This window comes from Canis lupus, chromosome 6, assembly GCF_011100685.1.
Source record: "Canis lupus familiaris isolate Mischka breed German Shepherd chromosome 6, alternate assembly UU_Cfam_GSD_1.0, whole genome shotgun sequence".
Lineage (NCBI taxonomy): Eukaryota > Metazoa > Chordata > Mammalia > Carnivora > Canidae > Canis > Canis lupus.
Genome location: NC_049227.1, coordinates 28992775 through 29020049, shown reverse-complemented (window position 1 = coordinate 29020049; position 27275 = coordinate 28992775). Strand labels below are relative to the sequence as shown.

Here is a 27275-nt window from a genome sequence, read left to right as displayed (position 1 = left end):
TGCTAACTGCCACTTATGAATTCATGGGTGTCTGGAACCTGCAGACCATCAAGAACCACGCTAAATGCCCTATTCTGTTGGAAATATATACAAGGCTCCTAGAAGACATGGTTTCATTTTTTCCCATCATCATAAAAACTTCAAATATACAGAAAAGTTTAAAGAAGAGTACAGTAAACATCCATTTAGCCACCACTTGGATTCCATAATCAGTTCTACTTTCAGATTGAAGATTTGAAAACATACAGCAAATTTTAGTTCTTTTGCCTTTGGGAAAAGGGACACAAAAGGAAGGATGTGAATGTTCCCATCTGGCAAGCATCTCTTTGGCTCCTGCATGACCAGCAATGCAATGGAATCTTTGCTTCAGAGACCCCCAAATGAACAAAAGGAAGCACCTCAACTCTGTAGACAGCATTTAAACATGGAACCATCTATTAGCACAATGACAACCCTGGTACTGGACCACAGCGGCCATTCTTCATCCTTACATCTGACTTCCCCCAAATAAACACAAACCTTCTACTGCTTCTACTGCCTTAGGATGGACTAGCAGAATTAAAAAGCATAAAGTGTCAAAAAATAATGTGCCAGAAAAATGTTAAAAATTTCTACCTCTGAGCAATTAATCTATACAATTTACATATTTTATATTTTATTCCAGCTAAAACTACAACAAAAAATATAGAAATAATCCTAACTGCACTGATGTGGGTAACTCAACTAGGAAATTTGTTTTTATTTAGTTAACGGACATGTAAAAAGTACCATTTCACTGCCCTACCTAAGTGTGTTGAAGACAACTTCAATTATTAACACCATTAAAAAAAAAAAGTACACTGTTATATGAAGATAAGTTTGAATAATGTAACACATTATTATCAACACAGGTAATTACCTTTAATTATGGTTGATCAAATAAATAACATGAAAACATGGAAAGAAAACATCAGTTCTCAGATATCACTGCCGTTATGAGACGTGAATGCATTACAAGATCTCAGAAGTCGTGTAAGTGTAAGGTGATATTCAACTGAGCTTTCATGTTATTTAAAATAAAATCTTGAGATGACATTTTGCTTTCAACTGGGAAGTAAAGAAGGCTTTTCCACTTTCACTCTTATGCTTTTTCAGTTTCTGCAGCACTGACACTTCATACTCTAGATCTGTTAAAGCAGACCTTCATCTAAAAATCCATCCATCTGGGTGCCAGACACACAACATCCCATATAACAGATGAAAACAGAAAGGCCAGATCTTAGCAGCATATTCCACTCAATTTACCAACCTTTCAGTTTATCTTGAGAATTTTTTACGTCTACAAATGCATTTAAATCAAGTCTAAACTAGATTAGTAACTAAAAATTATGAACACATCAACTCTTTTTCTTGATAATTCATCATTTTCTATTCAAAATTTTAAAGTATTCTAGGTCTGTCATTGGCACCCTCCCTTTCCCAGTTACCATGAGAAACGCTAGGTGGCTCAGTCAGTTAAGCATCTGACTTTTCCTTTGGCTCAGGTCCTGATCTCAGGGTCATGAGATCGAGCCCCATGTTGGGCTCTGCACTCAGTAGGGAGTCTGCTTGAGATTCTCTCTCCCTTTGCCTCTTCCCACCCCTTGTGTGCACGTGCTCTCTCTCTTAAAAAAAATTCTACCATATAAAATGTATTCTGAATTGCCTTCTTCTTTTTAAAATTTTTAATTGGGGAAATACACATAACAAAATTTACCATCTCAACTCTTATTATAAATGAGCAGTTCAGTAGTGTTAGGTACATGCACATTGCTATGCAACTAATCTCTAGCACTTTGTTCATCTTACAGAACAGAAACTCTACACCTACTAATCAACAGCTCCTCATTCCCTCCTGTTCCCAGCCCATGGCATGTCTTCAAGGTTCACCCACGTGGTAGCAGGCATCAGAATTTCCCTTCTCTTTGAAGCTGAATAATATTCCATTGTATACGTAAACATATTTTGTTTATCCAACTTCCTTGTACCTCTTTTTATATTATTCTCAGGAATCCTATTGACATATCTCCTCTGAGAAAAAGCAGTGGGGTCCTGATCTGCTAGCCCATGAGAAGACAAAGGTAAGAGACAAACCAGGTAAGTTCATCTCTCCCTGACCCTGGCCAGGTAGATGGGACACAGGATACCAGTTAAGAGTTATTCTTACATCTTGATTTAAAAGCTCCCAGATTTTATGTCTTTAGGGACACTCCATGGTAAACCCAACTTGCCTGGTTAATCGTTCCATTTTATTAGTAACTACAGACTTTCAAATTCTGCATTTTATATTAACCAGAGTCTAGTTTTATGTTCAATGTTTATTCCAATATCTTAAAATACTCCCTTCAGACCAGAATGATCCTTTCTTCCAACTGTTCAGATGTGGAAAGGAGTAAGTGGGAGGGCTGAGTGGAGGACCATGATCATTTTTCCTTAGTTATCACCAAAAAATCATTTAGAACAGATGTTAAAGGTCTCCACCACCTTCAAAGTCTGAAATTAGCACAGCCCTTGGAAGATAATTAGGCCTAGCCAAAATCGGTGAAGAGGAAGGGAAGGTAGCCCATCAGCAGAAAGAGCTCTGTCTATGGCAGCACCAGCTCTATGATATGGAGCAAGACACGATCCCTTCCTGAGTTTTCTTAGGAATGAAACAATAATAATAATGGCACCTAAGCCCCATCCAGGTTCTTCCTCAGTCCTATGTGAGGACAGAGAAGCACTACTTCTATCATAAAGGCATCCTCAGGAATGTAATGATGGTTTCTACTACCTTTCCCTCCAACTGCTATCCCAGACTGAACATACTCAACATGTGTCCATCCGTTCTCACTGCCAAGTCATCTTCCTCTGGACTTGCTGCAGTGCCTCTTCGCATCAACCAATCAATCTATCAAATCCCAAGACAGGATTCTAGTAAGGGTATGACCAGTGCTGAGCATACCAGAGGATGCCACCTTAGGATTTTTTTTATATTGGCTTATACATCCCAGCGTCATTTCTGCTTGGGGGTTTTTAAACTTTTTTTACAGTGATGATGCATGGGACTAGACATCTAAACCCTCAGCCCAAAGAAGGCAGAAATGCAGAGGTTTTGAACTTAGGGTTTAACACAGGTTTTTGTTGTTGCTGTTGTTTTGTTTTTTAAGAAAACATAATTCATTAAAATGAGACAGCGTCTCTCTCAAACATGCATGCTCATAGGTGTACAGGTGTCATGTTTCTAAGAGGCAACCTAATACGCTGGGCTATGGACCCAAAACACTCATAATAAGAATTCTGTGCAACTTTAGCCAAATTAATCAGCTTCTCTGAGACTCAACTTTCTCATACATAAATTAGGAATATCACCAAGGGTTTCACGGAGTTACTACAGAGATTTTCTAAAAAGATGTCAAGTACCTAGCACAGTACCTGGAATGAAGAATCTGTTTTAAAAATATGAGCACTGTCTTGATTTTCACATTGCTGCACAAAGCAGGTAGTGTGTCAGTGAGCTTTACACCTTCATACTGAGGGACAGGGGAAGAGATGGGAAGGTGAGAGAGGGTAAAGGAATGATCCTCCTCAACAAGAGCACAGGTCATGAATTAATTTTTCACAAATCATAAGACATACAGTATTCATGAATGTCACTATGAGGTTGATCATTTAAACTGGGATTACACACCCAGATTTAGCTGGTTAGTACATTTGTTTGCTTAAGATTTTATTTTTTAGTTGAGAGAGAGAGAAAGAGAGAGAGAGAGAAAGAACACACAATCAGTGGGAGAAGGAGAAGAAGGCTCCCTGATGATGAGCAAGGAGCCCCACCTGGGGCTCGATTCTAGGATCCTGGGATCATAACCTGAGCCAAAGGCAGATGCTTAACTGAATGAGCCACCCAGGCACCGCGGTTAGTAGGTTTTACTAAGGAAGTTCAGGAACACTAAAGCCATCTACAGTATAAAGAATCACATTTCACCTCTGGTGTTTTAGCAGACTAAAAGTGGCTTCTGAGATACAAGGCTAAATGAAAAATGGAAGGTAAAGGAAAGGACATGTGGTCCATTACCATCTACCTATTTGTAAAAATGGAAGGATATACTAAAAACTAACAAAACTGGTCACCAGAGGGAGGGAGGAAACAAGCTGGGGAAAGCAGGGAGAGAAGCTTGAGAGATCTGACTAGGAAACCACACAAATGTTCTACATAATTATAAAGCAAAACCAATTTCAGAAAAGGCAATCCCTAAAGTTAAAAATGAAACAAACTTAAATGTTTATTTGGTTGGTAGCTTAACCACACAAAGAGAAAATATTTCAAGCAACTTTAAAATAAGGTAATTTTTTTAAAAAATATTTTATTTATTTATTCATGAGACACACATACACACACAGAGGCAGAGACACAGGCAGAGGGAGAGGCAGGCTCCACGCAGGAAGCCCAATGTGGGACTTGATCCCAGGACTCCAGGATCATGCCCTGAGCCGAAAGCAGGCGCTAAACTGCTGAGCCACCCAGGGATCCCCTAAAATAAGGTACTTTGACTGTTCATCTCTAGTCAGATATACTCTAGGGGAAAAATTACTGCAAAAAAATTATTTTCAATAATTGCATTATTTGTAATGATACTGTTAGAGTTATTCTGAAGTTACTGTATAATAACATAAAGCAAATAAATAATTACTTTAATATAATTAAGAACCAAAATTTTCAGCATAAGAAAAAAGAAACAAAATTAAGAGAAGTTAAATAAGTCCGGGAGTCTAACTGGAATTGGAAATAACAGTATAAACAATCTTATAAAGAAAAAGGAAGAAAGGAAAGAAGGGAGGCAAGGAAGCTAGGCCTTTTAATTCAAAAAGGCTATAAACAACAATGAATCCAGCATCAATAAATACCTTAACACCCAGATTATAGTCTCTAAATACCATTTTCTATCAAAAGGAACAGGCCTGTTGGAGAAATGGCTGACTCTAAATATAAGGTAGGAAATGTATAGAAGAGCCTGAATAAAGAGTACCAGAAGTCAAAGAGGCTTTGAAAGGCTACTGGGGGGATGCCCGAGTGTTTCAGTGGTTCAAAGGCAGAGCATCTGCCTTTGGCTCAGGCCCTGATCCCAGGGTCCTAGAATGAGTCCCTTATCAGGCTCCCTCTGCCTGTGTCTCTGCCTCTCTCTGTCTCTCATGAAAAAATAAAAAAAAATCTTAAAAAAATAATAAAGGCCACTGGGATTGTCTCAGAAGACTTGAGAGTCAACTAGAAATTGTTCCCACTGCCCAAAAACAAGATAATTAGAGCATCAAGAAGAACAACCTCATTGCACTAAAATAGATGAAATATGTATTTTTTTAAAACCTCATGATTTAAACAAACGAAACAAAATCTTACTGCTCACTGTTAGAAGGTGACAGGAAACCAATTAGTTATTCTGAAAACTGGTTTTTGAAAGATATGATGAGGGGAGAGATTAAATAATTTATTCTGCTTTTTCTATAGGAATTATATCTCCAGGTAACCAAAGAGATGAGATGAAATTTTTTATTTTAAATAAAAGCATCTGGGATAAGAAATGAAGTAAACTAAATTATTACCATTTTCACCCTTAATGAAATAATAAATGTAGCCATTGATCACTAATGGCCACTAAAACCATCAGGTGAAAAGCTAATAGGGAACTTTATACTGGATGGACCAGGGTGGCAACATCTGAAGCCACCGGATCAATCTTATCACAAAAAGAGAGACAAGCAGACAGTTGGTGCCACCCAACGTGATACAGGAGGAAATATACATGACCATGCATGAAATATTCTTGCCATTAGTTCAGTCCTGAATCTGATCAAGTTTGGAGATCTCACTACCAGTTAATTACAAATACAGTATTGAGGGAACATGTTAATAAACAAACTTAAAAGAATGCTCCAGAATACGGGAAATTCTATAGCGCTAACAACCTAGTTTCTTAAGCACACTAGAGAATACACAGAGAGGGGATTCATATACATTGAGAGAGATGAGACACATCAACCAAATGTAATATATAAATTTTATGGAAACTAGTACTCGAACAAAACAATTATAGAAAAAAAAATGTGTGAGTATGATTTTGAACACTGGCTATCTGATATTAAGGAGTTATTGTTGGTTTTTTTTGTTGTTGTTGTTGTTGTTGTTAGTGGCATTGTAGTTTTGTTTTTAAGTGACTATCTTTTAGATGCATACATAAGAGACCTATGGCTGAAAGGATATGCCATCTGTGATTTGCTTCAAAATTATCTGAACAGAGGGACCCCTGGGTTACTCAGTGGTTGAGCATCTGACTTTGGGCTCAGGGCATGATCCGGGGATCTGGAATTGAGTCCCACATTGGGCTCCCTGAGAGGAGCCTGCTTCTCCCTCTGCCTGTGTCTCTGCCTCTCTCTGTGTGTCTCTCATGAATAAATAAAATAAAATCTTTAAAAAAATTATCTGAACAGAGAAGGAAAGAGAGAGCATTAATAAGACTGGCCACACACTGACTGGTGGCACTGTGATAGCTAGCTAGGACTTTGTTATATTATTTTCCCTACTTTTGTATATGATTGAAATTTTTCTGTAATGAAAGTTTTGGGATTCTTCTGAGTAGAAATCCAAAAGGGCCTCTCTTCTGCTTCCCAGGATATTGCTTTTAAATGAAAGATACAAGTTTAGAGGTTTTCTTAGGTGGTGTGGTGACTATAGTCAAGACAATTGTCCCCTATGTGCCATGTACCCAGATGCAATCTGCTTGAGTACCTTCTTCCCTAGAGGACAGGACTATATACCAGATCTGGGAAAATGTATGGGAGTGGGGCATGGTGGAAAGAATAGGGCTTTACAGTTAATCCTGGTATCAAACCCACATCTTTGCCAAGAACTGTTTAATCTCCCTGAGCCTCTGGGAGATGGGGACAAACCTCACCTCCCTGACAATGCTGCTATGAGCATCACAAGAGCTAAAACACGAAGGACCAGGGTGCGCCTGGGTGGCTCAGTCGGTTAAGCATCTGACTCTTGATTTCGGCTCAGGTCATGATCTCAGGGTCATGAGATCAAGTCCTGTATTGGGCTCCACATTGAGCAAGGAGCCTGCTTAAGATTCTCTCTCTCTCTCTCTGCCACCAAACCTGCACATGTGCTGTCTAAAATAAATAAATAAATAAATAAATTAATTAATTTAAAAAAAAAACAAAAACAAAAAAACATGGAAGACCTAGCCCAGAGCCTACACTCAGGAAACTGCCTTGAGTATTTATTCATTCATTAATTCACACCAAACATCTGAGGATATAACTCCAGGTCAGACTCCAGGTTAGGCATTAGAGATACAGAGACACGGAAAACATGGCACCTGCCTTGAAGGAAAGCAAATTAATGATGACATGGGAAGAGCAATGTATTTAAGGTCCTGAACAGATATAATTTCTAGATCTAGAATCCTATATCTAGCAACATTATCAATTTAGGTGAAATAGACACATTTTTATACCATTTACTAACCATACACTACATATGCAAAAAAGGAAAGAAGTCAAAATCACCCAAGGGAAAAAACTACTCCCCTCAAAAGAAATCCACACAAAGAAGGCTGGGATATTTGGAAGATTCTGAATTGGGTAGCAAAGTTTTAATGACACAGAAATATACTCTTTTCCCAGTGGGCCCCCCACTGTGCAACTTCTTCCCTTGAGAGAACCGCATTTACATAGTAGTAAGTTTTTTTTTTTTTTTTTACAATCAATTGAGATAACTCACTACCTTCGGACCAGCCACAATTGTAAGATTATACATGCTGTGTACCTGATGCCATCTCTTAAAATCAACTTCTCGAGAAAGCACAAAGTACAGATACAAAAAAGTACTAAAAGGTATAAATAACATAACTAATCATGATGAGAAGAGAAACAGAGAGAGATGGAAGGTAACGTGCATGCACTAAATTTATAATCTTGTATAGAATTGACCCAGATATATTGGTCAAAGTTGACAAGACAAGAAACGTACTGCTTTAAAGAAAAGGTCAGAGAGTGGGAAGAAGAGCCGGGGGGGTGGGTGGGGGGAGCAAAGATTCTCTCACCTTCATTTCATATTCTCCTGTATAGGCAAAATTTTAAAGATTATGTGCATATATAATTTCAATGGTTTAAAAGTACCACGGGAAACACCTTCTCTGAGAAAATATATTTAACCCATAAGATGGACACTGAGTTTCCCAATGTTTACTCTTCCCAAATACAGGAAAGATTCTGAGGTGGCTAGACTAGATAACTTCTTAGCCTTTTCTAGAAGCAGGAGGGTCTATTCTAGGGAATATGCAAACTGTAGGAATGTCATGTGATTCAGATAAAGACAGAGATGTCAGGTCTGTTCCTAAGTTATAGAACTCAGAAGTAAGGGACACCTGCGTGGCTTAGGGTTGAGCATTTGACTTTGGCTCAGAGCATGATCCTGGTCTGGAGATCAAGTCCTACATTGGGCTCCCTGAGAGGAGCCTGCTTCTCCCTCTGTCTATGTCTCTGCTTCTCTCTGTGTCTCTCATGAATAAATAAATACAATCTTAAAAAAACAAAACAAAACAACTCAGAAGCAAACAAAGAGTGCCCCAACAGGAAACTTACCCCAGGAGAAGCAGTAGCAATTAAAGCTGAATGGAAGGAACTGGTGGTGGCCAGTTCAAAATCCAAAACAGGATTTCTTTTGAGGAGGGATGGGCAAAATAGGTGAAGGGGATTAAGAGGTACAAACTCCCAGTCACAAACCAGTCACAGGGATGTAAGGTAGAAATGTAGGAAATACAGGCAATAACACTGGAATAGTGTTGCCTGGTGACAGATGATGATGACACTTATCACGGTAAGCACTGAGTAATGTATAGAATTGATGGGTCACTATGTTGTTGTACAGATGAAACTAATATAATACTTTATGGCAATTATATTTCTTTTTTTTTTTGGCAATTATATTTCAATTTATAAAAAGTTCAGGGGGTCCAGGTGGCTCAGTCACTTAAAGCATCCGCCTTCAGCTCAGGTCATGATCTCGGGGTCCTGGGATCGAGCCCTGCATCGGGCTCTCTGCTCAGCTTGTCCCTCTTCCTCTCCCTCTCTATCAGATAAGTAAATAAAATCTTGAAAGAAAAAAACCCACAAAGCTGAGGTGAGGATTTCTGCAGTGGAGCCCTGAAGCCAGGGGCAAGAAAAACGAAACAAGAGATGGTCAACATGGAGCTTCCGAAGGCACTCCTCAATTGCTGGGAGTGAGCTGCCACCAGGGTGAGATGGTGGCGCTCAGGCTACAGAGACATTCTGACATGGTGGAGAGGGAAGAGGTCTGAAAGCGAGAGGCAAACCCTCTAAGTCAAAGAAGCAGGAAAGCAATGAAGGTATAAGCAGAGGGCCAAGACACAGAGACAGAAAAGGCTGAGTCCAAGGCCTAGGGGTTCTAATCGTCTTGATATCATGAGGAAAAGAAGCTTCCGAGACACAGATGGAGGGTGGGAATTTAAAAGACAGCACCTACTGAAACGACCAAGGATCTTTCCTTCAGCTGGTGGGCCACTTTACTATTCCAGTGCAGTAAAAAGCTTTCACGGGTTCACTTGTGACCCTAGTTTACCCAATCTGATTTTTATTATATACTCCTTATCTAAAGGTTCTCTAACCATGGGCATTTTCAAAACTCTCCATCTTAGGTTGAGAAGAAACTACTTGTTATCTGAGGAGAGAAGCAAGAGGTCTCTAGAGATTGTTATTGGTTTCCTCCTCGTGCTTTGCCCTGCCTACGTCTGGTGTAAAGACCTCTGGAACTTAAGAGCCAGATGGAACTGGCACATTTTTTTCTCAACAAAATGCCTCATTTAAGATGAGCAAACAAAAGATAGCGGGCTCTGGATGGGTATTTGCTGAAGGAAGAGTGAATGAAGTTGTTTCCAAGGTACCAGCAGAGTCTGAGCTAGAACCCTTGTCTGCTAGCTGCCAGGGGTGCGGGGGTGTGGTGGTGGTGGTGTCAGTCCCCTCATCTCGGTATGGCTTCTTCGGTATTCAGGGCATTTTTCAGCAGGAGCAAAGAAAACACTTTCCCCCCCATTTATAAGTAAATGTGTGGGCAGCCTGACAAAGCAATGGGTCCTAGAATCCAACCAGGTTCATCAGAATTCTTACTCGTCTCTAAAGAGGCATCTCCCCCTTTTCCTAATGTAATATGCTCATTGGTCACTTTGAGAAAGCATTAACTTTCTATGACAATTATGTGGAATCTGAAAACCATAACTTTGATATATACTTTAGCATTTTCGACATATACAGGAATTTCCAGGAGCTACTATGTTGTCAAGGAAGGCTGAAATGGAGTCTCACAGACAGAAAAGACAAAAAAGAAGATGCTAGCCAAAGAGTTTTTCCCAACAGTTGAAAAAACACGAATTGTAAATAATCCATAGACACAACTGACCAAAATCTCTTAAGAGAGAAATGGCTTTGAGGGCAAAGTGGCTTTGGAAAACCATTTTTCTTTAGAGAACATTCTTAACCAAATGAGAACATTCTTAACCAAATGGTGATAGCACCTGTCTTCCAGGAAGGTTTCAAACATCAGTGCTTACTTAGGGGGACTCAATCCCTACTAAAAGGGAGATTTTAAACATTTTAGCATCCACTGTAAAGAAGCATTCTTCAAACACCATGCCAACCTGTATTTATTCAGATTTCAGGCCACCAAAACAAATCTCCTTCTCAAGCAAATTTATTTCCGGTCCAGTTTCCCAGAATCTAAGCCCTAGTTCTGATCACATATCGTCTCGAGGCTTCTTGAATATTCTGGACACCGAATCCATCACAGGAAAAAAAAGCAGCATGTGCCATGATACTGATGCAAACAGCCAAAGGGACCAGGGATGGATGTCCATATTCTGTCAGCACAGCTCACTGCCTGCCTGCCTGCCCAGGGGAGAAGCTGGGCTGCTGTGACAGCGCTCCCAGGGTCTTAGAGACCAATCGTTAAAGCTTAGAGAAGTGAGGTTCAGAGCCTTGGCTTTCCCCTCGACCATACCCCCCCCCCCCATCTGCACTGTGCCCTTAATGAGGAAGGCCTGCATTTCTGTGTTTATACTTATGTCATTTTCCCCATACTTCAGCCCCTTATTCTCTTCCCAAGTAATAACTGTTTAAAAAAAGAAAAGGAAAGGAACAAAAGCAACAACATATCATGTTTATGGCCTATGTAGAAGTAAAATAGGAGACAAGAGATCACAAAGGATGGGAGGGAGGTAAATGGAAACAGACTACTGTAAGAGTCCTATGTTGTTCTTGATTTTCACCTGAAGATATACCACAATACATGAAAGAAGAATATTATAATTTCTAGAGCAGTGCTTGGCCAACAGAAATACATGAGCCAGAAATGGAATTTAAAATTTTCTAGGAGCCACCATTTAAAAAGAAAAGTGAAAAGAAACCAGTGAAGTTAATTTTAATAATATTTAGCCCCCAATCCAAAATATTATCATTTTAACATGTCACCAATTCTCCAAAATCTGACATGTATTTTATATTTACAACTACATCTCAGTTTGGACTAGCCACATTTGAGGTACCCAACAGCCACATGTGGCTGGGGGCCACCGTACTGGAGAGAGTAGCTCTACAGCAGGGGTCAGTAAGCTGTTCTGTTGAAGTCCAGATAGTACACAAATTGAGTTTTGTGGGTCATATGGTCTCGTCAAACTACCCAAATTTCCCACCTAAGGCAAAGCAGCCAGAGGCAATATGTAAAGTAACAAGCATGGCTGTGTTCCAAAAAAACTTTATAAAAACATGTGGACCAGATTTGGCCTATGGGCTCTAGTTTGTCAACCACAACTCCAGATCAATGACCAATAAATACATACATACATATACATACATTCACACACAAAGAGGTATAAGCAAAAAAGTCAACAGAGAAGATAAACAAGATGCTAAAATATCAGCAAAGACTAAATACTACACGATTCATTCAAAAAGCAACAGAAAAGAAGAAAAGAGGGACAAAAACCAAGCAGAATAGAAAACAAATACCAAGATGGGACACAGACCTATCTATAGCATTCTTTAGATTAATTGTAAAAGAAAGGGGTTGTCTGAATGAATAAAATAGCAAGATTCAACTATATGCTGTTTATAAGAAACACACTTTATAAAGGCAAATTACCAGTAAGAGACTGAATAAAAATACACCATGCAAACACCAAAGATAAGAAACAGGAGTGCCAATATTAATATCAGAAAAATAAACATCAAAAAAGATCATTACTGGATATCAAGAGGAACATTCCATACTGATGAAAAGGGCAATTCATTAAGAAGACAGAGCAATCATTAATAAGCACATATCTATCAAAAGAGATGCAAAATAGAAGAAACAAAAATTGATATAATTAAATGGAAAACTGGATTTACAACCACAGTTGGAAATTTCAACACCTCTCTCAGTAGGTGAAAGAATAAGTAGACCCCTCTCTCCTCCTGAAATCACTAAGGATATAGATTTGAGCCCCAGGAACCAATGTAATCTGAGATGACAATAATGAAATTTTACACCCATTCAAAGACACATGGAACATTTAGCAAGACAGACTATATGCTGGGCCATAAAATCAGTGTCAATAATTATCAAAGAAGTTCTAAATAATTCATGAGTTAAAGAAGAAAGCACAGGAGAAATGAGAATATACCTTGTCATGAACAATAGTAAAAAGACAACCTATCAAAGTATGAGGGATGTGGCTAAGCAGTCTAAACAAAAATTTAGTTTTATTAGAAAATACATAAAATCAGTAAGTTAAGTTCTCACGTTAAGAAGCTAGATAAAAAATAACATTAAAATACAAAACAGGAAATAATACGAACAAGGAAATAAATAAATGGAAAAAAGAGAGAAAAAAAATCAATAAAAAGAAAAAAAATCAAAAAGTTGGTTCTTTTAAATGAAGTATTCCTTGAAAAAGACAAATTACCAGAAGCGATCCAAGAAGAAACAGAAAAATCTACACAATCCTGTATCTGTTACAGAAATTGAATCCATAATCAAAACCATTCCACAAAAATAAAAAAACTTTAGGCCCAAATGTCTTCGTTGGTAAACTCTACCAAAAACTTAAAAAACACACACACACCCTATACATACTGTTGGAAAATAACAAAAGAGGAACTTCTTAACTATTTTTATAAGGTCAGCACAATCCTTATAACCAAAACCTGATAAAGATTTAAAAAAAGAAAAAATTCCAATCTAGTATTTTTCATGAAGATATAGAAATACTTTTTTAAAAAAAAGATTTTATTTATTCATGAGAGACACAGAGAGAGGCAGAGACATAGGCAGATGGAGAAGCAGGCTTCTCACAGGGATCCTGATGTGGGACTCAATCCCTGAACTGGGATCATGCCCTGAGCCAAAGGCAGGCACTCAACCGCTAAGCCATTCAGGCGTCCGAAGATACCAAAATACTTAATGAAACATTAACACATCAAGTCCAGTAGCACATAAGAAGGATAATACATCAGGACCAAGTAGGATTTCTCTCAGGAATGCATATCCAATTACACATTCGAAACCAACTGTTGTCATTCAAAATATTAACAAAATAAAGGACAAAATCATATGACAACTTAAAAAGATACAGAAAGGCATCTGAAAATATTTAACATCTATTCAAACTTACAGCAAACTGGAAATGGAAGGCAACTTCCTAAACCCAAAAGAGGACTAACTGGCCAATCTAAAAGCCAGGCTTCCTGGGGAAACACTGGACTTCCTCTAATACTGGAAACAAGACAAGGATATCCATCCTTCCCACTTCTATTTGACAATACACCAGAGGTGCTAGTCAGTGCAATTAGGCAAGAAAAAGTAAAGACATAAACACTAGAAAAGAAATAAAACTGTTGTGAATAGTATGCCAATGGATTGTGTGCATAAAAAACCCTGTGGAATATTAAAAGAAAAAACTATAAGTGAATTTTAAAAGGTTGTAGAATACAGAGTTGATATACAACAATTAATATGACTATACAGAAGCAGCAAACAATTCAAAAATGAAATATAGGAAACAATTCCTTTTATAATAGCACCAATAATATAAAATATTTAGGAAGAAAATTATTAGACCTGTAAGACTTCTACAGAAAAAACTACAACACAGTCTGAATGAAGAAAGAGGTCAGAGGACTGTAAAATTTATGTGGAATACATAGGATCTAGAATAGCCAAAACAATCTGACAAAGAATAATAATGTTGGAGGGTTTATGCTACCTGATTTTAAGACTTACTATAAAGCCACAGAAATAAGAAAGTGTGATATTGGCACAAGAACAGGCATAAAAATGATTGGAACAGAACATTCTAGAAATAGACCTAGACATACATGGTCAATTTATTTTTGACAGAAATGCCAAGTCAATCCAATAAGGAATGAGAAGTCTTTTTCACAAACGTTGCTAGAACAAGTGGATATCCATATGAAAAAAAACTAAATCGTGACTCTTATCTCATTCCACATACAAAATTCATTTGAAATGGGTCATGATTTAAATGGAAAAACTAAAACCATAAACCTTCTGGAAGAAAACTGGTGAAACCTTAGGACAGGCAAAGATTTAATCATAAAAGAAAAAAATCATAAACATGACTTCATCAAAATTAAAAATATCTGCTCATCAAAATCACTAACAAGATGAATATGCAACCCCAGACTCAAAAAACACATTTGCAGCACACTCATCTATCTAACAAAGGATGTATCTCCAGAATACATAAAAGAACTCCCACCGATCAACAGTAAAAAAAGACAAAAACACAACTAGAAAATGGGCAAGAGACTTACATAACCACCTCAAAATGAAGATACCTGAATGGCCAACCAGCACATCAAAAGGTGGTCAACATCATTAGTCACCAGAGAAATGCAAATTAAGATCACAATGTAATATCCAACGTAGTACCCTCTAGAATGACTGAAATACAAGGCTGACAATAGCACTGTATGTTGGCAAGGAGGTAGAGAGACCAGAACACTCACAATACTAGAGGGATATAAAATGGTACACCTAGTTTGGAGAACTATTTGGTTGTTCTTATAAAGGTTAGCACACACACGCTTATCCTGAGAACCAACAATGTTACTCTTAGGTACTGACTCAAGAGAAATGAAAACCTATGGCCACAAAAAACTTTTTATAGAAACATTCATAGCCACCTTATTTATAATAGTCTCAAACCAGAAATAAACCAAATATCCACCAACAGGAGAGGAGGTAAATGCTGTATATTCATACAGTGGAGTACTACTGAACTATGAAATAATAAACTCTTGATACCACAATATCCAGGGTCAATTTCCAAAACATGTTAAGTGAGGGGTGCTTGGGTAGGGCTCAGTTGACTGAGCGTCCAACTCTTGGTTTCAGCTCAGGTCATGATCTCAGGGTTGTGAGACTGAGCCCCATGTCCAGCTCCATGCTAAGCATGGAGTCTGCTTAAGATTCTTTCCCTTTCTCTCTCTCTCCCTCTGTTCCTCCCCCAACTCACACACTCTTTCTAAAGTAAATAAAATCTTTTAAAAAGTTAATGTTAAGTGAAAGAAGTCAAACATAATACAATATGATTCCATATGATTCCATTTTTTATAAATTCTAAAAATAATCAAAATTAATGCCTACTCACAGATACAAGATATGGACACTTAGGGCAGTGGGGCTTGGGGTTGCTTGTAAAGGGACTCGGGGAGATTTTATGAGGAGACGGAAATGTTCTATGCCTTGCTTTAGGTTGTGGAAACATTGCTGTATATAACTCTTAAGACTCTGAACTAAAGTTTTAGATCTGTTCATTTTATCATATATTAATTATGTCTCAATTGTTTTTTAAGAAGGCTTCACACCTAGCACAGAGCCCAACATGAGGCCCGAACCCATGACGTTGAGATTAAGCCCCTAGCTGAGATCCAGAGTCAGAAGCTTACGTGACTGAGCAACATAGGCACCCCTATGTCTCAATTTTTAAAAAATCTCTAAAAAGCCATTTAAAAAGCATAGAGAGTGGCAGTTAAGTGTTTGCCTTCAGCTCAGGTCACGATCTCAGAGTCCTGGGATCAAGCCCTGCACTGGGCTCCTGCTCAGCGGGGAGTCTGCTTCTTCCTCTGCCTGCCACTCTGCCTGCTTGTGTTCTCTCTCTCTCTCTGTCAAGTAAATAAATAAAATCTTTAAATAAATAAATATTTTTTTAAAAAGCATAGAGGGCAATCCAAAATATTAGCACCCAGATTGCTTCCGAGTGATGGGACTATGGCTAATATTTTCTTCTGTTAGCTCACACTTTTCTCATCTTTATCATTTTCTGTAATGAACTTTTCCATTTTCTATACCCACTTTTTGCCTCACAAAGATATATGTGACCACTACATATCTTCTGAAGAATTATGGGTAATGAGGGCAAAGTACATCAAGTTTTCTTTCTGTAGCAGGCATGTGGTTCAGTGTCTCCATGGGATCTGAAACGAGGTCAGAAGGCCAGGCAGGAGCATCACAGTGGACTGGGGAGGAGGAGAGGGAGGGTGAATCAGACCCAGACAAGTTCAGCTCTGATCCTGGCTCCCTCCCTGAACTGGTGGGTGGGTCACAGTGCCTCTGCTTCCACACCCCTGAAATGGGAATGACATGGATCCTGCCTGCCTCAACGGAGTTCTGTGAGATTGTTAACTGTAAGAGCTGCAGGCCTACATGGCACAGAAGGAATTAGGGGAGCAGTAACTTCTGACGTTATGTGGAAAGTTAGGGGAAAAAAAGACTTTCTCGAAAGTCAGATTTATGACTTACAATCCTGTGAAAACCAGAAAGAAAAGCTACTGCTAGAACAACTCTGCCCTCTTAAATCAACAGCCGAGAACTCTTACCTGTTGGTGTGGTAGTAGTGATTCTGCAGAGCATAGGATATGCACTGAGTGTTTAACCGTTTTCTCTCAACCTCCTGCCAAGTATCTTCTGTCCACTTTCTCTTGATCTGCTTCTCCTCACGTTTTTTCCCCACATATTGGGCATAGGTCTGGATCCGATAGCTTTCTGCATATTTGCTGGTATTGACAGCTAAAAGAAAAAGAAAAAACCCGTATAAAAAAGTCTGGCCTCATCCAAAATGTCACTTTGAAAGGTGGCCTGAGATAGTCAAAGAAACCAGAAATTTGAGTCTTGAGTTCTAACCCCCAGCTCTGCCATTGAGAAGCCAGGCAGCCTTGGGAACGTCCCATTGGCTCTCCAAAGCTCAGTGTTTTCATCTGGAGAAAAGACTCACTGTGCCCTAGTCTTCCCAATGGCCTGAGAGCGCTCTGTAAACTATAAAGAACCATAATGGTGGTAAGTGAAATGTATTTGCAGGAAACATTACTGCTTGAAAATTACTCATTTTCAGTGTAAGAAGATGGGGAAAAAAAAAAAAAAACCACAAGGGAAAACTGTGAACCCTGTTATAAATGAAAACCAAAGCAATACTGACAGCTGAGCTGACCACCGTGTCACATACTGAGGGTCTACCATATGTGCCCTGGGCTTTCGCATATGTGACATCTCATCTCACAGCTCCTCCACCTGCAGAGGAGGAACTGCCTCTACTCAGGAGAAAAGCGGAGGCACGTGCCATGGGCCGCACCGTGGATCAGTGGCAGTGCTGGGATGCAAACCAGGCTGCGCCAACCCTAAGGACAGGGCCTTTCTTGTCACTCTGCACCTCGCTTTGAACCCTGCAAATTCAAGATAACTCCACAATACTTGAGACATGCCTCTTCTCCTTCCGCTTTTAAAGACTGCTAATTCTCTGTAATGTGCCTCTGGCTGGCAGAAGCACTTGAAAGCTGGAGCTTATTCCCTCCCTGGTGTTAACATTTCACTAAGGCCAGGTCAGTTTCCTTATAGTCTTTGCTGCCTGCTCCTCTGAGGCTGGTGGACAGAACGTGCTGGGAGCGTGGGAGCGAGGGCTCATGCAAGACCTGGTGGCAGATGGGCAGCCACGTGCTGGTTCTGGCTCCTGCGGTCTGAGCATACACTCTCCTAGCCCGCCGGCACTACCAATGGTTACTACCCAAACTGGCGGTGAGACAGTGAGAGCCTGGCCACGCCGGTCAGGACTGTTAGGAGCAGACTTGATACCTGGGCAGCTGCAAAAGCACCATGATGTCTGAAACAAGTCTATGTATCCACTCCTAGCAAAGTTCTTTTTTTTATAAGATTTTTTAAAGATTTTATTTATTTATTCATGAGATACAGAGAGAGAGAGAGAGAGAGAGAGAGAGAGGCAGGCAGAGGGAGAAGCAGGCTCCATGCAGGGAGCCCAATACGGGACCCGATCCCAGGTCTCCAAGATCACACCGTGGGCTGAAGGCGGGTGCCAAACCACTGAGCCACCCGGGCTGCCCCCCCCCCCGCCACTTTTTTAAAGATTTTATTTATTTGAGAGAGAGAGAGAGAGAGAGGTTACAAACAGGGAGGAGAGGGAGAGGGAGATGCAGGACCCAATCCCAGGACCCTGGGATCATGACCTGAGCCCAAGGCAGACCCTTAACTGAATAAGCCACCCAGGTGCCTTCCTAGCAAAGTTCTTGGTACAGAGTCATTCTCACTAAATACTGTGTGAACGAACACATGGCAGAAGAGAGTGGTGACGGGTATGCGGTCCTTCAGCACGTGAGAACCAGACGAGGGACTCTAGTACATTAAAGACCTTGAAACAGAAGGAAAGACAATTGTATGAGAGGCAGATGCTGCACATATCCGACACCTGACACTTTTCATCTTCACTCCAAGTGGACTGGATTTGACTGAAACTTCTAAGCACAACTGTGATTGACAGAATGTCATGCTCTAAACCTAAATGTTTAGCATCTAAGGAGCAAGACATAACAGCCACCACCACAAAACAGGAAAAAAACACTACTCTTTAAAAACTACAAATTTTTACTATGATATTTATAGAACTTTTCAAATGTCCGCTCTAAAGTTAAAGAGAAAAAAAAAGGAAGGAGAACCCCAGGATATTACAGAAGTTCCCTATTATTAAACAAAGTCTCCTAAAGAAGGAGAATGAGTTACTGAAATGTGAGCTCAAAGCAGCGTACTCTGACTCATTCCCAAGGAGATAAACAGAAAAAGCATCCGGTCCTGGAGATGTGTGACTGACCAAAGTCACTCCTAGCACAGAACCACGGAAATAGGATCCTTTCTTCAAAGTCTTATTCCTTGGGGCAGCTATTTTTCCTGCTTTTAATGGTCCACATTTCTGACTTTTTCTGTTCATTTAACTACCGGGCCATTTAAATATCCAACAAACCAACCATCCATGCTTCCACCTGGCAAATGTTCACTGTCCCAGGAACTTGTTAGATATTTGGTAAGTCAAAACAAAATTTCCACTCCCTTAAGCTTATCCTGTCACATGCAAAATGCATGTCAGGGTGATCTCTCTGTAAGCCTAAGCCTATCTTACTAATACGGGTTAGGCTATTAGTGAGATCCATAATGAGAACCCACAGACTCTACCATCATTATTTGGTCCTGATTGTTGGCATATATGCATCTCCTGGATTTTCCTTGTTAAGTCCCATTCCTTATTCCAGCAGGTTTATTCTGCAAGCAGGCCCCAAAGGGATGGCATCTGCAATAATCCCACTCTCGAGTTTCACTTGGACTCCCAAGTAAAAGAGGAGGCTTGAGTCAATATTCCCCATGAAAGCAAAGGTGATGATAGGGTCATAAAGGAGCCAAGATGATCTATTTAACAGTATCCGGTTGTTTCCAATAATTGAGCTCACAGCCCCATGGACAAACGTTACAAACAACTCCCTAACCACGGTGGGGAATTCATCCGAGCACATGTGGAATTAGGATCACTTAAAAGGGGAAACAAATAACAACCCACTTTTCACCGCTGGCCTTCACATGGCAGTCATTTACCAGCATTCCTTCACGTCCCAGCAGCTCTGGAGCTCTCAGCCTTTAATCTAGAAGCCAAGCTCTGGCTCCAAGCCATCCCTCCTCGAATGGATGAATCAGCAAAATGAATTGGCTGTCAGCTGTGTCCTCCAGTGATTCCAGCTCGCCTGTCAGAGGCAGCATGTAGCAGGCTGCTTGGTAACACTAGCCTTTTCCAAATTTGTCAGGGAAATGATTCAAGGCCATCTTTCGATCGTGCCACTTGGTTAGAGCCTCTAGGGAAGAGCACATGCCGACAGCCCTCCCTGCTTCCTGGTAGTAGGTGAGTGAGGGCAGCTCCCCTTACATAGGCTCACCCACTCACAGGGTCCCTACACCAGATTTGCTCATCTCCTGACACCCTGCACCCGTAACAGCATTTAATCTTCACAAGGGCCCTGTGAGGAAGGGATGCCCTAGTCACCAAACAGATACAGCTACTGAGATCAGAAAAGTTAGGCTGCTTGCTGGAAGTCTTGTAGGTAGGCCACAAAGCCAGTTTGGAACTAAGACACAACACATTGCGTCTTGGTTACGATATATACATATGTATATGTATATATATATTACTGCCACATGTCTGCCACATTTTTTTTTAAAGATTTTATTTATTTATTCATGAGAAACAGAGAGAGGCAGAGACACAGGCAGAGGGAGGAGCAGGCTCCATGCAGGGAGCCCAACGTGGCACTCGATCCCAGGTCTCCAGGATCACGTCCTGGGCTGAAGGCAGCACTAAACCGCTGAGCCACCAGGGTTGCCCTCTGCCACATTTTTGTATGTATTTGTGTGTTTACTGAGACTGGAACTTGGCTTCTAAAATGTGTCCTTTACTAGGAGTTTTAAAGAATTACTTAAAATGTATAGATTTTTTTTTCCCCTAAAACTTAAAAAGTTTCCATTATTGTCAGGCAAAGTCTCTCCAACTAACTTGATAGATGATGATTATGGACAAGATGACTTAAGATACAGATGCCTTCCTAAACTGATCTATACATTTAATGCAATTCCAGTAAAAACAAATTCTACATTTTAATGACACATTGAAAAAATTTAAAAAGGAATTAAAAAAAAATCTCAACAGAAAACAGAGCAGGGTTAGTCAGGGACTGGGGGAAGAGGTCAACCACAAAGGGGATGAGGAATTATGGGGGTGATGGAGCCATCCTGTATCATCACTGTGGTGGTGGTTACATGACTGTACACATTTGCTGAAACAGCTGTACAACAAAGAGGGTATCTCTGCTGTATGGAAATGATACCCTGATTTATTCTGTGGAACTGGGGAAAGGTTAACTCCAAAAGTTAAACAGAAGAACAAATGGTCCAACAACTGCCCAGACATTTCTGAAGAAGAATAATGAAGGTGACATGCCTTGTTAGCTATAAAAGCTTATTGGAAAGCCAGAATAATTAAGATGGTGTAGTAATGGTACAGAGATCAACAAACTGACCAATGGTGTAGAAGAATCTAGAAACAGACTTTCGCATCTGTGAAACTTTGATTTTTGACAGAGACAGCATGACAGAGAATGTGGAAAAGGAAAAGTTGGAAAAATTGTTTATCCATAGGAAAAAAATGAAATTGGACTCTTAGTCACACCATGCTGAAAAATCAACTCCAGATGGATGAAGAACTGAAATGTCAAAAGCAAACTCTGAAAACTTGAAAAGAAAATATAAGTGAATATCTTTCTGAGCTTGAAGTAGGAAAGAATTTATGAAGATATGAAAAGTGTTAAGCAATAAAAAAAGGTCAATTAGTATGACTACATTACATTAAAATTTCTGTCCGTCAGTAGAGACTTCAGAGAGTGAAGACAATCCACAAGCTGGAAGAAGATATTTGTAATGCATGGAACTGGTGAAGCACCAGCAACAGAATACATAAAAACACCTACAAATCAGGAAGAAAATGCACAACAAAAGAATGGGCAAAGACAGAAGAGCAGGCACAGTCATTTCATAGAAAAGGAGGCGTATAATGCCAGTAATTACGTAAAGAGATGCTCAAGCTCAGGCAAAGACAAATTATGAGAACAATATCATTTTGTGTCTGTTTTGCTGGCAAAAATCTGAAAGACCGCTAACAGCATTGGCTGGGAAGATGCAGAGCAAGGGGATCTCCATTGGTACAACCACGGGAGAAAACAATAGTTTTTCTCATGTAGTGTTGATCATTCACACATCTTATGATCCAGCAATTCCACTCCTAGATATATACTAGTACATGGGCATTTATGAGGTAAATCCAAGAACTGTTTTTTAAAAAGAACACATTGTTTATACTAGCAGAGAGAGAAAAGGAAAGAAGCAATCAATCCCAGTCTTCGCCAGCAGGTGAATGGAAGAACTGTGCTATATTCCCACAATGGAATATCGTCTAACAGTAAACATAAATGAACTGTAGCAACACATAATAAAATGAGGGGATCTTAGGAATGTAATGGCGAATGAGAAACCCCAGTCCCAGAAGGTTATTTGTAGTTTGACACTCATTTTACTACATTCTAAGACAAAAATCAAACAATCACACCAGCAATATATCCAGGGAGGGGTGTGTGTGTGTGTGTGTGTGTGTGTGTGAGAGAGAGAGAGAGAGAGGGAGGGAGAGAGAAAGAGAGAGAGAGAGAGAATAAAAAAGCAAGTAAATAATCATCACAACTTTCAGGAGAGCTGTTGCCCCTGGCAGGGAATCAGGAGGATGGGATAAGGAGGACCAACAGATAGATGTAATTTATTAGCAATAGTTTAGTTCTTTGGTTGAGTGATGGTTTTACAGATATTCATGGTGTCTTAAACAAACAAATTCTTTAGGTTTTCTGTTGTTTATCCTGGCCAAGTTCTAAGGGCCATTTCCAGTACACACGGTCTAAGACAGAAGGTGTGTGAAAGACAAAGTAAGAATCTCTCCAAGTTCAATATCCTCAGTGACATGGCAGTGCCCCTATAGGGTGTCAACGAGCAAGCAGTGCCACGTCTTGGACCTTCCTCAGAAAGCAAGGCACGTCCTTGCCATATGGCCATCGCTGGCTGAGATCAGTGGGGAACAGTGGCTGCCGAGACAGTGGCGCACCATCGGCCCTGCGCGCAGCATCTGCAAAGGCCACTGGCAGCCACACTAAGTCTCAATGTCTGATGCCTACATCAGTCGCTAGAGGAAGGCGAAGCACTTACTGGCTACTTACTCTGCCAGGCAGGGGGAATCCTGTAAGCGTTATGCTGACTGCATAAGCAAAGACAGGCCGAGAAGAAGGGACGAGCCCAAGGTCAAGGTGACGAGGGTTTGGCTAGGATCTAAAACAAAGCCTATGCTCTCTCCTTGACACCACGTGCCCTGAAAGGGTCTTGAATGGCGTCATCCAGAGTTAACGCAGCCATATACACCTGCCTTCAAGAGAATCAGTCTGTCTATCCACAACGGTTCTGTGTACCCAGCAGAAGGAATCTCTGTGTGACAACCTGGTATGTTAACCCACTGGCAGAAGGGCTGTGTGTGGAGAGCAGCCTCTCCCAGCTCTGCCAAAGCAGCCCTACTCCCTGTCTCCACTAGGTGCTTTCACACTCAGCCCTGCCTCCTTCGGACACTCCTGAAGATAGCCCAGGGCCCTGGCCGGGGTGCTGCCAGGGCCCTGGCCGGGGTGCTGTGGTTTTCAAGCTACAACAGGGTGAGGCCAAGTGCTGTTTTGTGTTTGACTATTTATCTAAATATGAACATACTGGGATCCCTGGGTGGCGCAGCGGTTTGGCGCCTGCCTTTGGCCCAGGGCGCCATCCTAGAGACCCGGGATCGAATCCCATGTCGGGCTCCCGTTGCATGGAGCCTGCTTCTCCCTCTGCCTGTGTCTCTGCCTCTCTCTCTCTGTGTGACTATCATAAATAAAATAAAAATTAAAAAAAAATAAATATGAACATACTGAATACAAGTTTTCTCATGTTCCATATTACTTTGATCAGGTTGGGTTGATAACAGATTGACCGCTTCTTCACTTTTATCAGATAGAGAATGGCAGCTTTCATCTCAGCTTCTACTGAAAGCGCTTTAAAATCTTTAAAGAAAGGAGTTCAAACAGAAACAAAACACACTCAGCCCTAATGGTCACTAGAAATATTTTCCCATGTGCATGACTGGACGCCCCCTCAATCAATTGGAGAGAAGAAGCAGGGACTAAGGTGTGTACAGAACAGGGCCTCGAACAGGCGCACACTGCAATAGGGCTGCTGCCCCAAACAGGTCAGAGCGAGCCAGCCAGGCTGAGCAGCAGCGCCCTCCGCTCTACCCTCTGCCGTCCCCCCTTCTCCTCCTGAGCCAGTCCTTTCTCAATGCCCCCGTTCCCCACGTTTACCCAACAGGCCCATGCTCTCTGAGGGTTGGGCCCACACCCTGGCCATGTCTGTAGCGCCAGGATCCACCACAGTTCTTTTGTAGGAGGTTCATCTAAGATTATGGCAGGAAAGAGGGGAGGATAAGGTACAGCTTTTTTTATCTGTTGGCAGCCTGTGCATACCCAACAGAGCAAATTCAAAAACTTCAGTTAAGAAGTCTATGCTGAAGCCTGATCTGGTGCATGAGGGCCCTGGATGGCAAGTGAGGAGCGAGCTCTGGCGCTAAAGACAGGCTCCTAGGGGCAGGGACAAATACCGGGTGTCACCATGACGGAGCCTCACAGCGACACTGGGAAAGGAAAGCAAGAGCCACCAACAGCGGAGACTCGGGAAGTTGGCTGGCTTGCCTCGCACCCGGTGAGGACTCAGGACCCTGGTCCCTTGCTCTTTTATGCAGCAGGTACTTCTCTAACAGACAGTAATTATTTTTTAAAGATTTTGTAAAAATTAAATAAGCTCTACACCCAATGGGGGATGGAACCCACAACCCTGAGGGCAAGAGTCACAGGCTCACTGACTGAGCCAGCCAGGTACCCTGAGGGTAATTATTTTTTAAAAGCATTGAGACTGAAAGCATGAAAATGAAAAAGCTCCAGGCCTGTGAAGGGGACAGTCAGAAAAAATGAAGGAAGAGGCAGAGGGGAGGCGATCCCACGGAAGCTGGCCCAGCGGCCGTGCGTCAGAGATGCTGAGCATCCCCGAGGCCCCCTCATCAGCTCCGCATCACTGGGAGGGCAGGTGGCCGCACCCCTGCGTGCTGACAAGGCTGAGAGGAGGAAGCACATGCGACTGGCCCCACCACCTGAAGGTCACACCCATCACTGTGTGTTCCCTTCACATCACCTCCGCGATTAAAGACAGGCACTTGCTCTGCCCACTGCTCCCACCCTCATTCCACCTCCCAGTTCTCTAACAAAGGCTGAGGATGTGACAAGGAAAACACTCTCTACCAACTGGCTAAAGGTTGACATTTACTTAAAATCTATGCCAAGAAAGAGGCAGCAAAGTCACATGGGAAAATCACAGATTCCAAGGCCACAGAGGCCTGGGTTCAAATCCTACCCAAATCTTAACTGGCCTGAGGCCAGTCATCTGCCTCCCCGACTCTGTTTCTGTATCCATAAAATGGGCTCATGTATTTGCTTTCTAAGGCTGCTAGGAAGAGTGGACAGTGTGTGTGCCAAGCTTTTAGCACAGGGCCCAGCAAAGAGCAAGTGCCTAGTTAACTAAGCTACTGCTGTTAAATCACAAAACCCACAGTTAAGACAAAAAGAACTGTGCCTCAGCCAACAGAAGACGTTCTGCAGTTGACACAGGATTGGTGAGCTAGAACTCACTGTGCCTTGGTGTGCCCAAAGGGAGCAGGGCCTCACATAGCCTGAGTCTGCGAGGGCTCGTGGAGCCCTGCTGTCATGTAGAATGAGGATGCAATCTAGCATAACCTTTCCCATGCAGAAGCGTGGGGAGAAAATGGAAAATCCAGGAACCAGTACATCAACCGTACTCAACAAGTATAAAATCAAGGAGTCTTTAAGTATCATTTTTCAAAACTGTACTGAGGCCAAAGCATGTCAAACTGTTTTCACTAACTCTGCTGACGACACCACAGGCAGCTTTACAGACATTCATCTCAATCATTCGTTCCACAAACACTGGCGCTCGGTTATGTGCAGGCACTGAGGTATGGTGGAAGAAATGGAACATTCTCCGCCCTGAAGAGGCCCACAGTCTAGAGGAGAAAAAGGAAGGGAAGAGACTGGTAGCGAGCACCAGGTAGGCCAGGATTGAGACATGATGCTTTTAACACGGGGAAGAGGGAAGGAAGGAGAGGGGAGGACAAATAGGAACTAGCAAAAGGGGCTAGGGTGGGAGAGGCTGCTAATGAGGCTCTTTAAGTCCCCCCAAGGCCTTGGCCAACCGCCATAACGTAGAATGAATGACATCACTAGAACACTGCTTCCATTAACCAGCCTGGTGGTGCTTTTGTTCTTTTTCTTTTCATAGTTCCTGGCTGAGAAGTTGATGAGAAGTAAATAAAGCTACCATTTACTGAGTACTTACTATATATAAGAACGAGGCTAACTGCTTTACAAACAAAGGTACTTAGATCTCACTTGGTTGCTTCTTCGTCCATCCGTTGGTTTATGAATACTGACACTGATGTATTAAATTCTCATCTGTTCATTCACTCATCTATCCATTCATTCAGGAACAAACACACCATCTTCTAAGCCTCGGCAATTGGGGCTGGGAGGCTAAGTGAGAGACACAGGCACTGTGTCTGCCGGGAGAGGGACAGTGCACAGAGCGTCGCACGTGTGCCGAGGGTTGGAAATGGAGAAGCACTCTGGGGGCTCCACGTGGTGCTGGTCAAGCCCAGGATGCAGGGAGGGTTCCCTGAAGAAAAGACAGTGGAGTCTTTCCTGAGACTTGAAGACTGAGAGAGTACTGGGGGTGGGGACTGTGTTCCCACCAGAAGGAACATGAAGTAGCCAATCTCTGAGGAAGCGCAGCCCTATTGAGGAAGTAGGCCAACATGGCGGAGGAGCCTGCAGTGAAGCTACAATGGAAGGCACAGCACTGAAGGCCTGTGGCTGTGCGGTGTGTGGTAGGAGCCACCGCGGGGTGTTTAGTCAGGGGGAGAACACAATCTGACGTGTGTTTCTACAAGACCTCTATCCCTGAAGGGGAAAGAACAGGAACAGGAATGGAGACAACCCAGAGTAAGGGAAGTCCTAGTAGAACGCCAAGGAATGCCAACATTTAATCACCATACACATGGGGGAGAGTAGGCAAGGCCTGGGAAGCCGTAGGCTGAGGAGGAGAGGGAAGAACCTAGAAAGTACGGCACTGTGGGACCCAAGGAGAAGGAACA

General features: G+C 41.5%; 1 protein-coding gene across 2 annotated transcripts in view; it reads right to left on the bottom strand.

Annotated features, from left to right (window-relative positions):
* Positions 1–27275, bottom strand: part of PARN (poly(A)-specific ribonuclease) — a 155372-nt gene that overhangs the window by 26397 nt on the left and 101700 nt on the right. For both annotated transcript variants that reach the window (XM_038540300.1, XM_038540301.1), the window contains exon 22: positions 16951–17140. In XM_038540300.1, coding sequence (XP_038396228.1) covers positions 16951–17140 — 190 coding nt within the window. The remainder of the gene's footprint in view (positions 1–16950; positions 17141–27275) is intronic.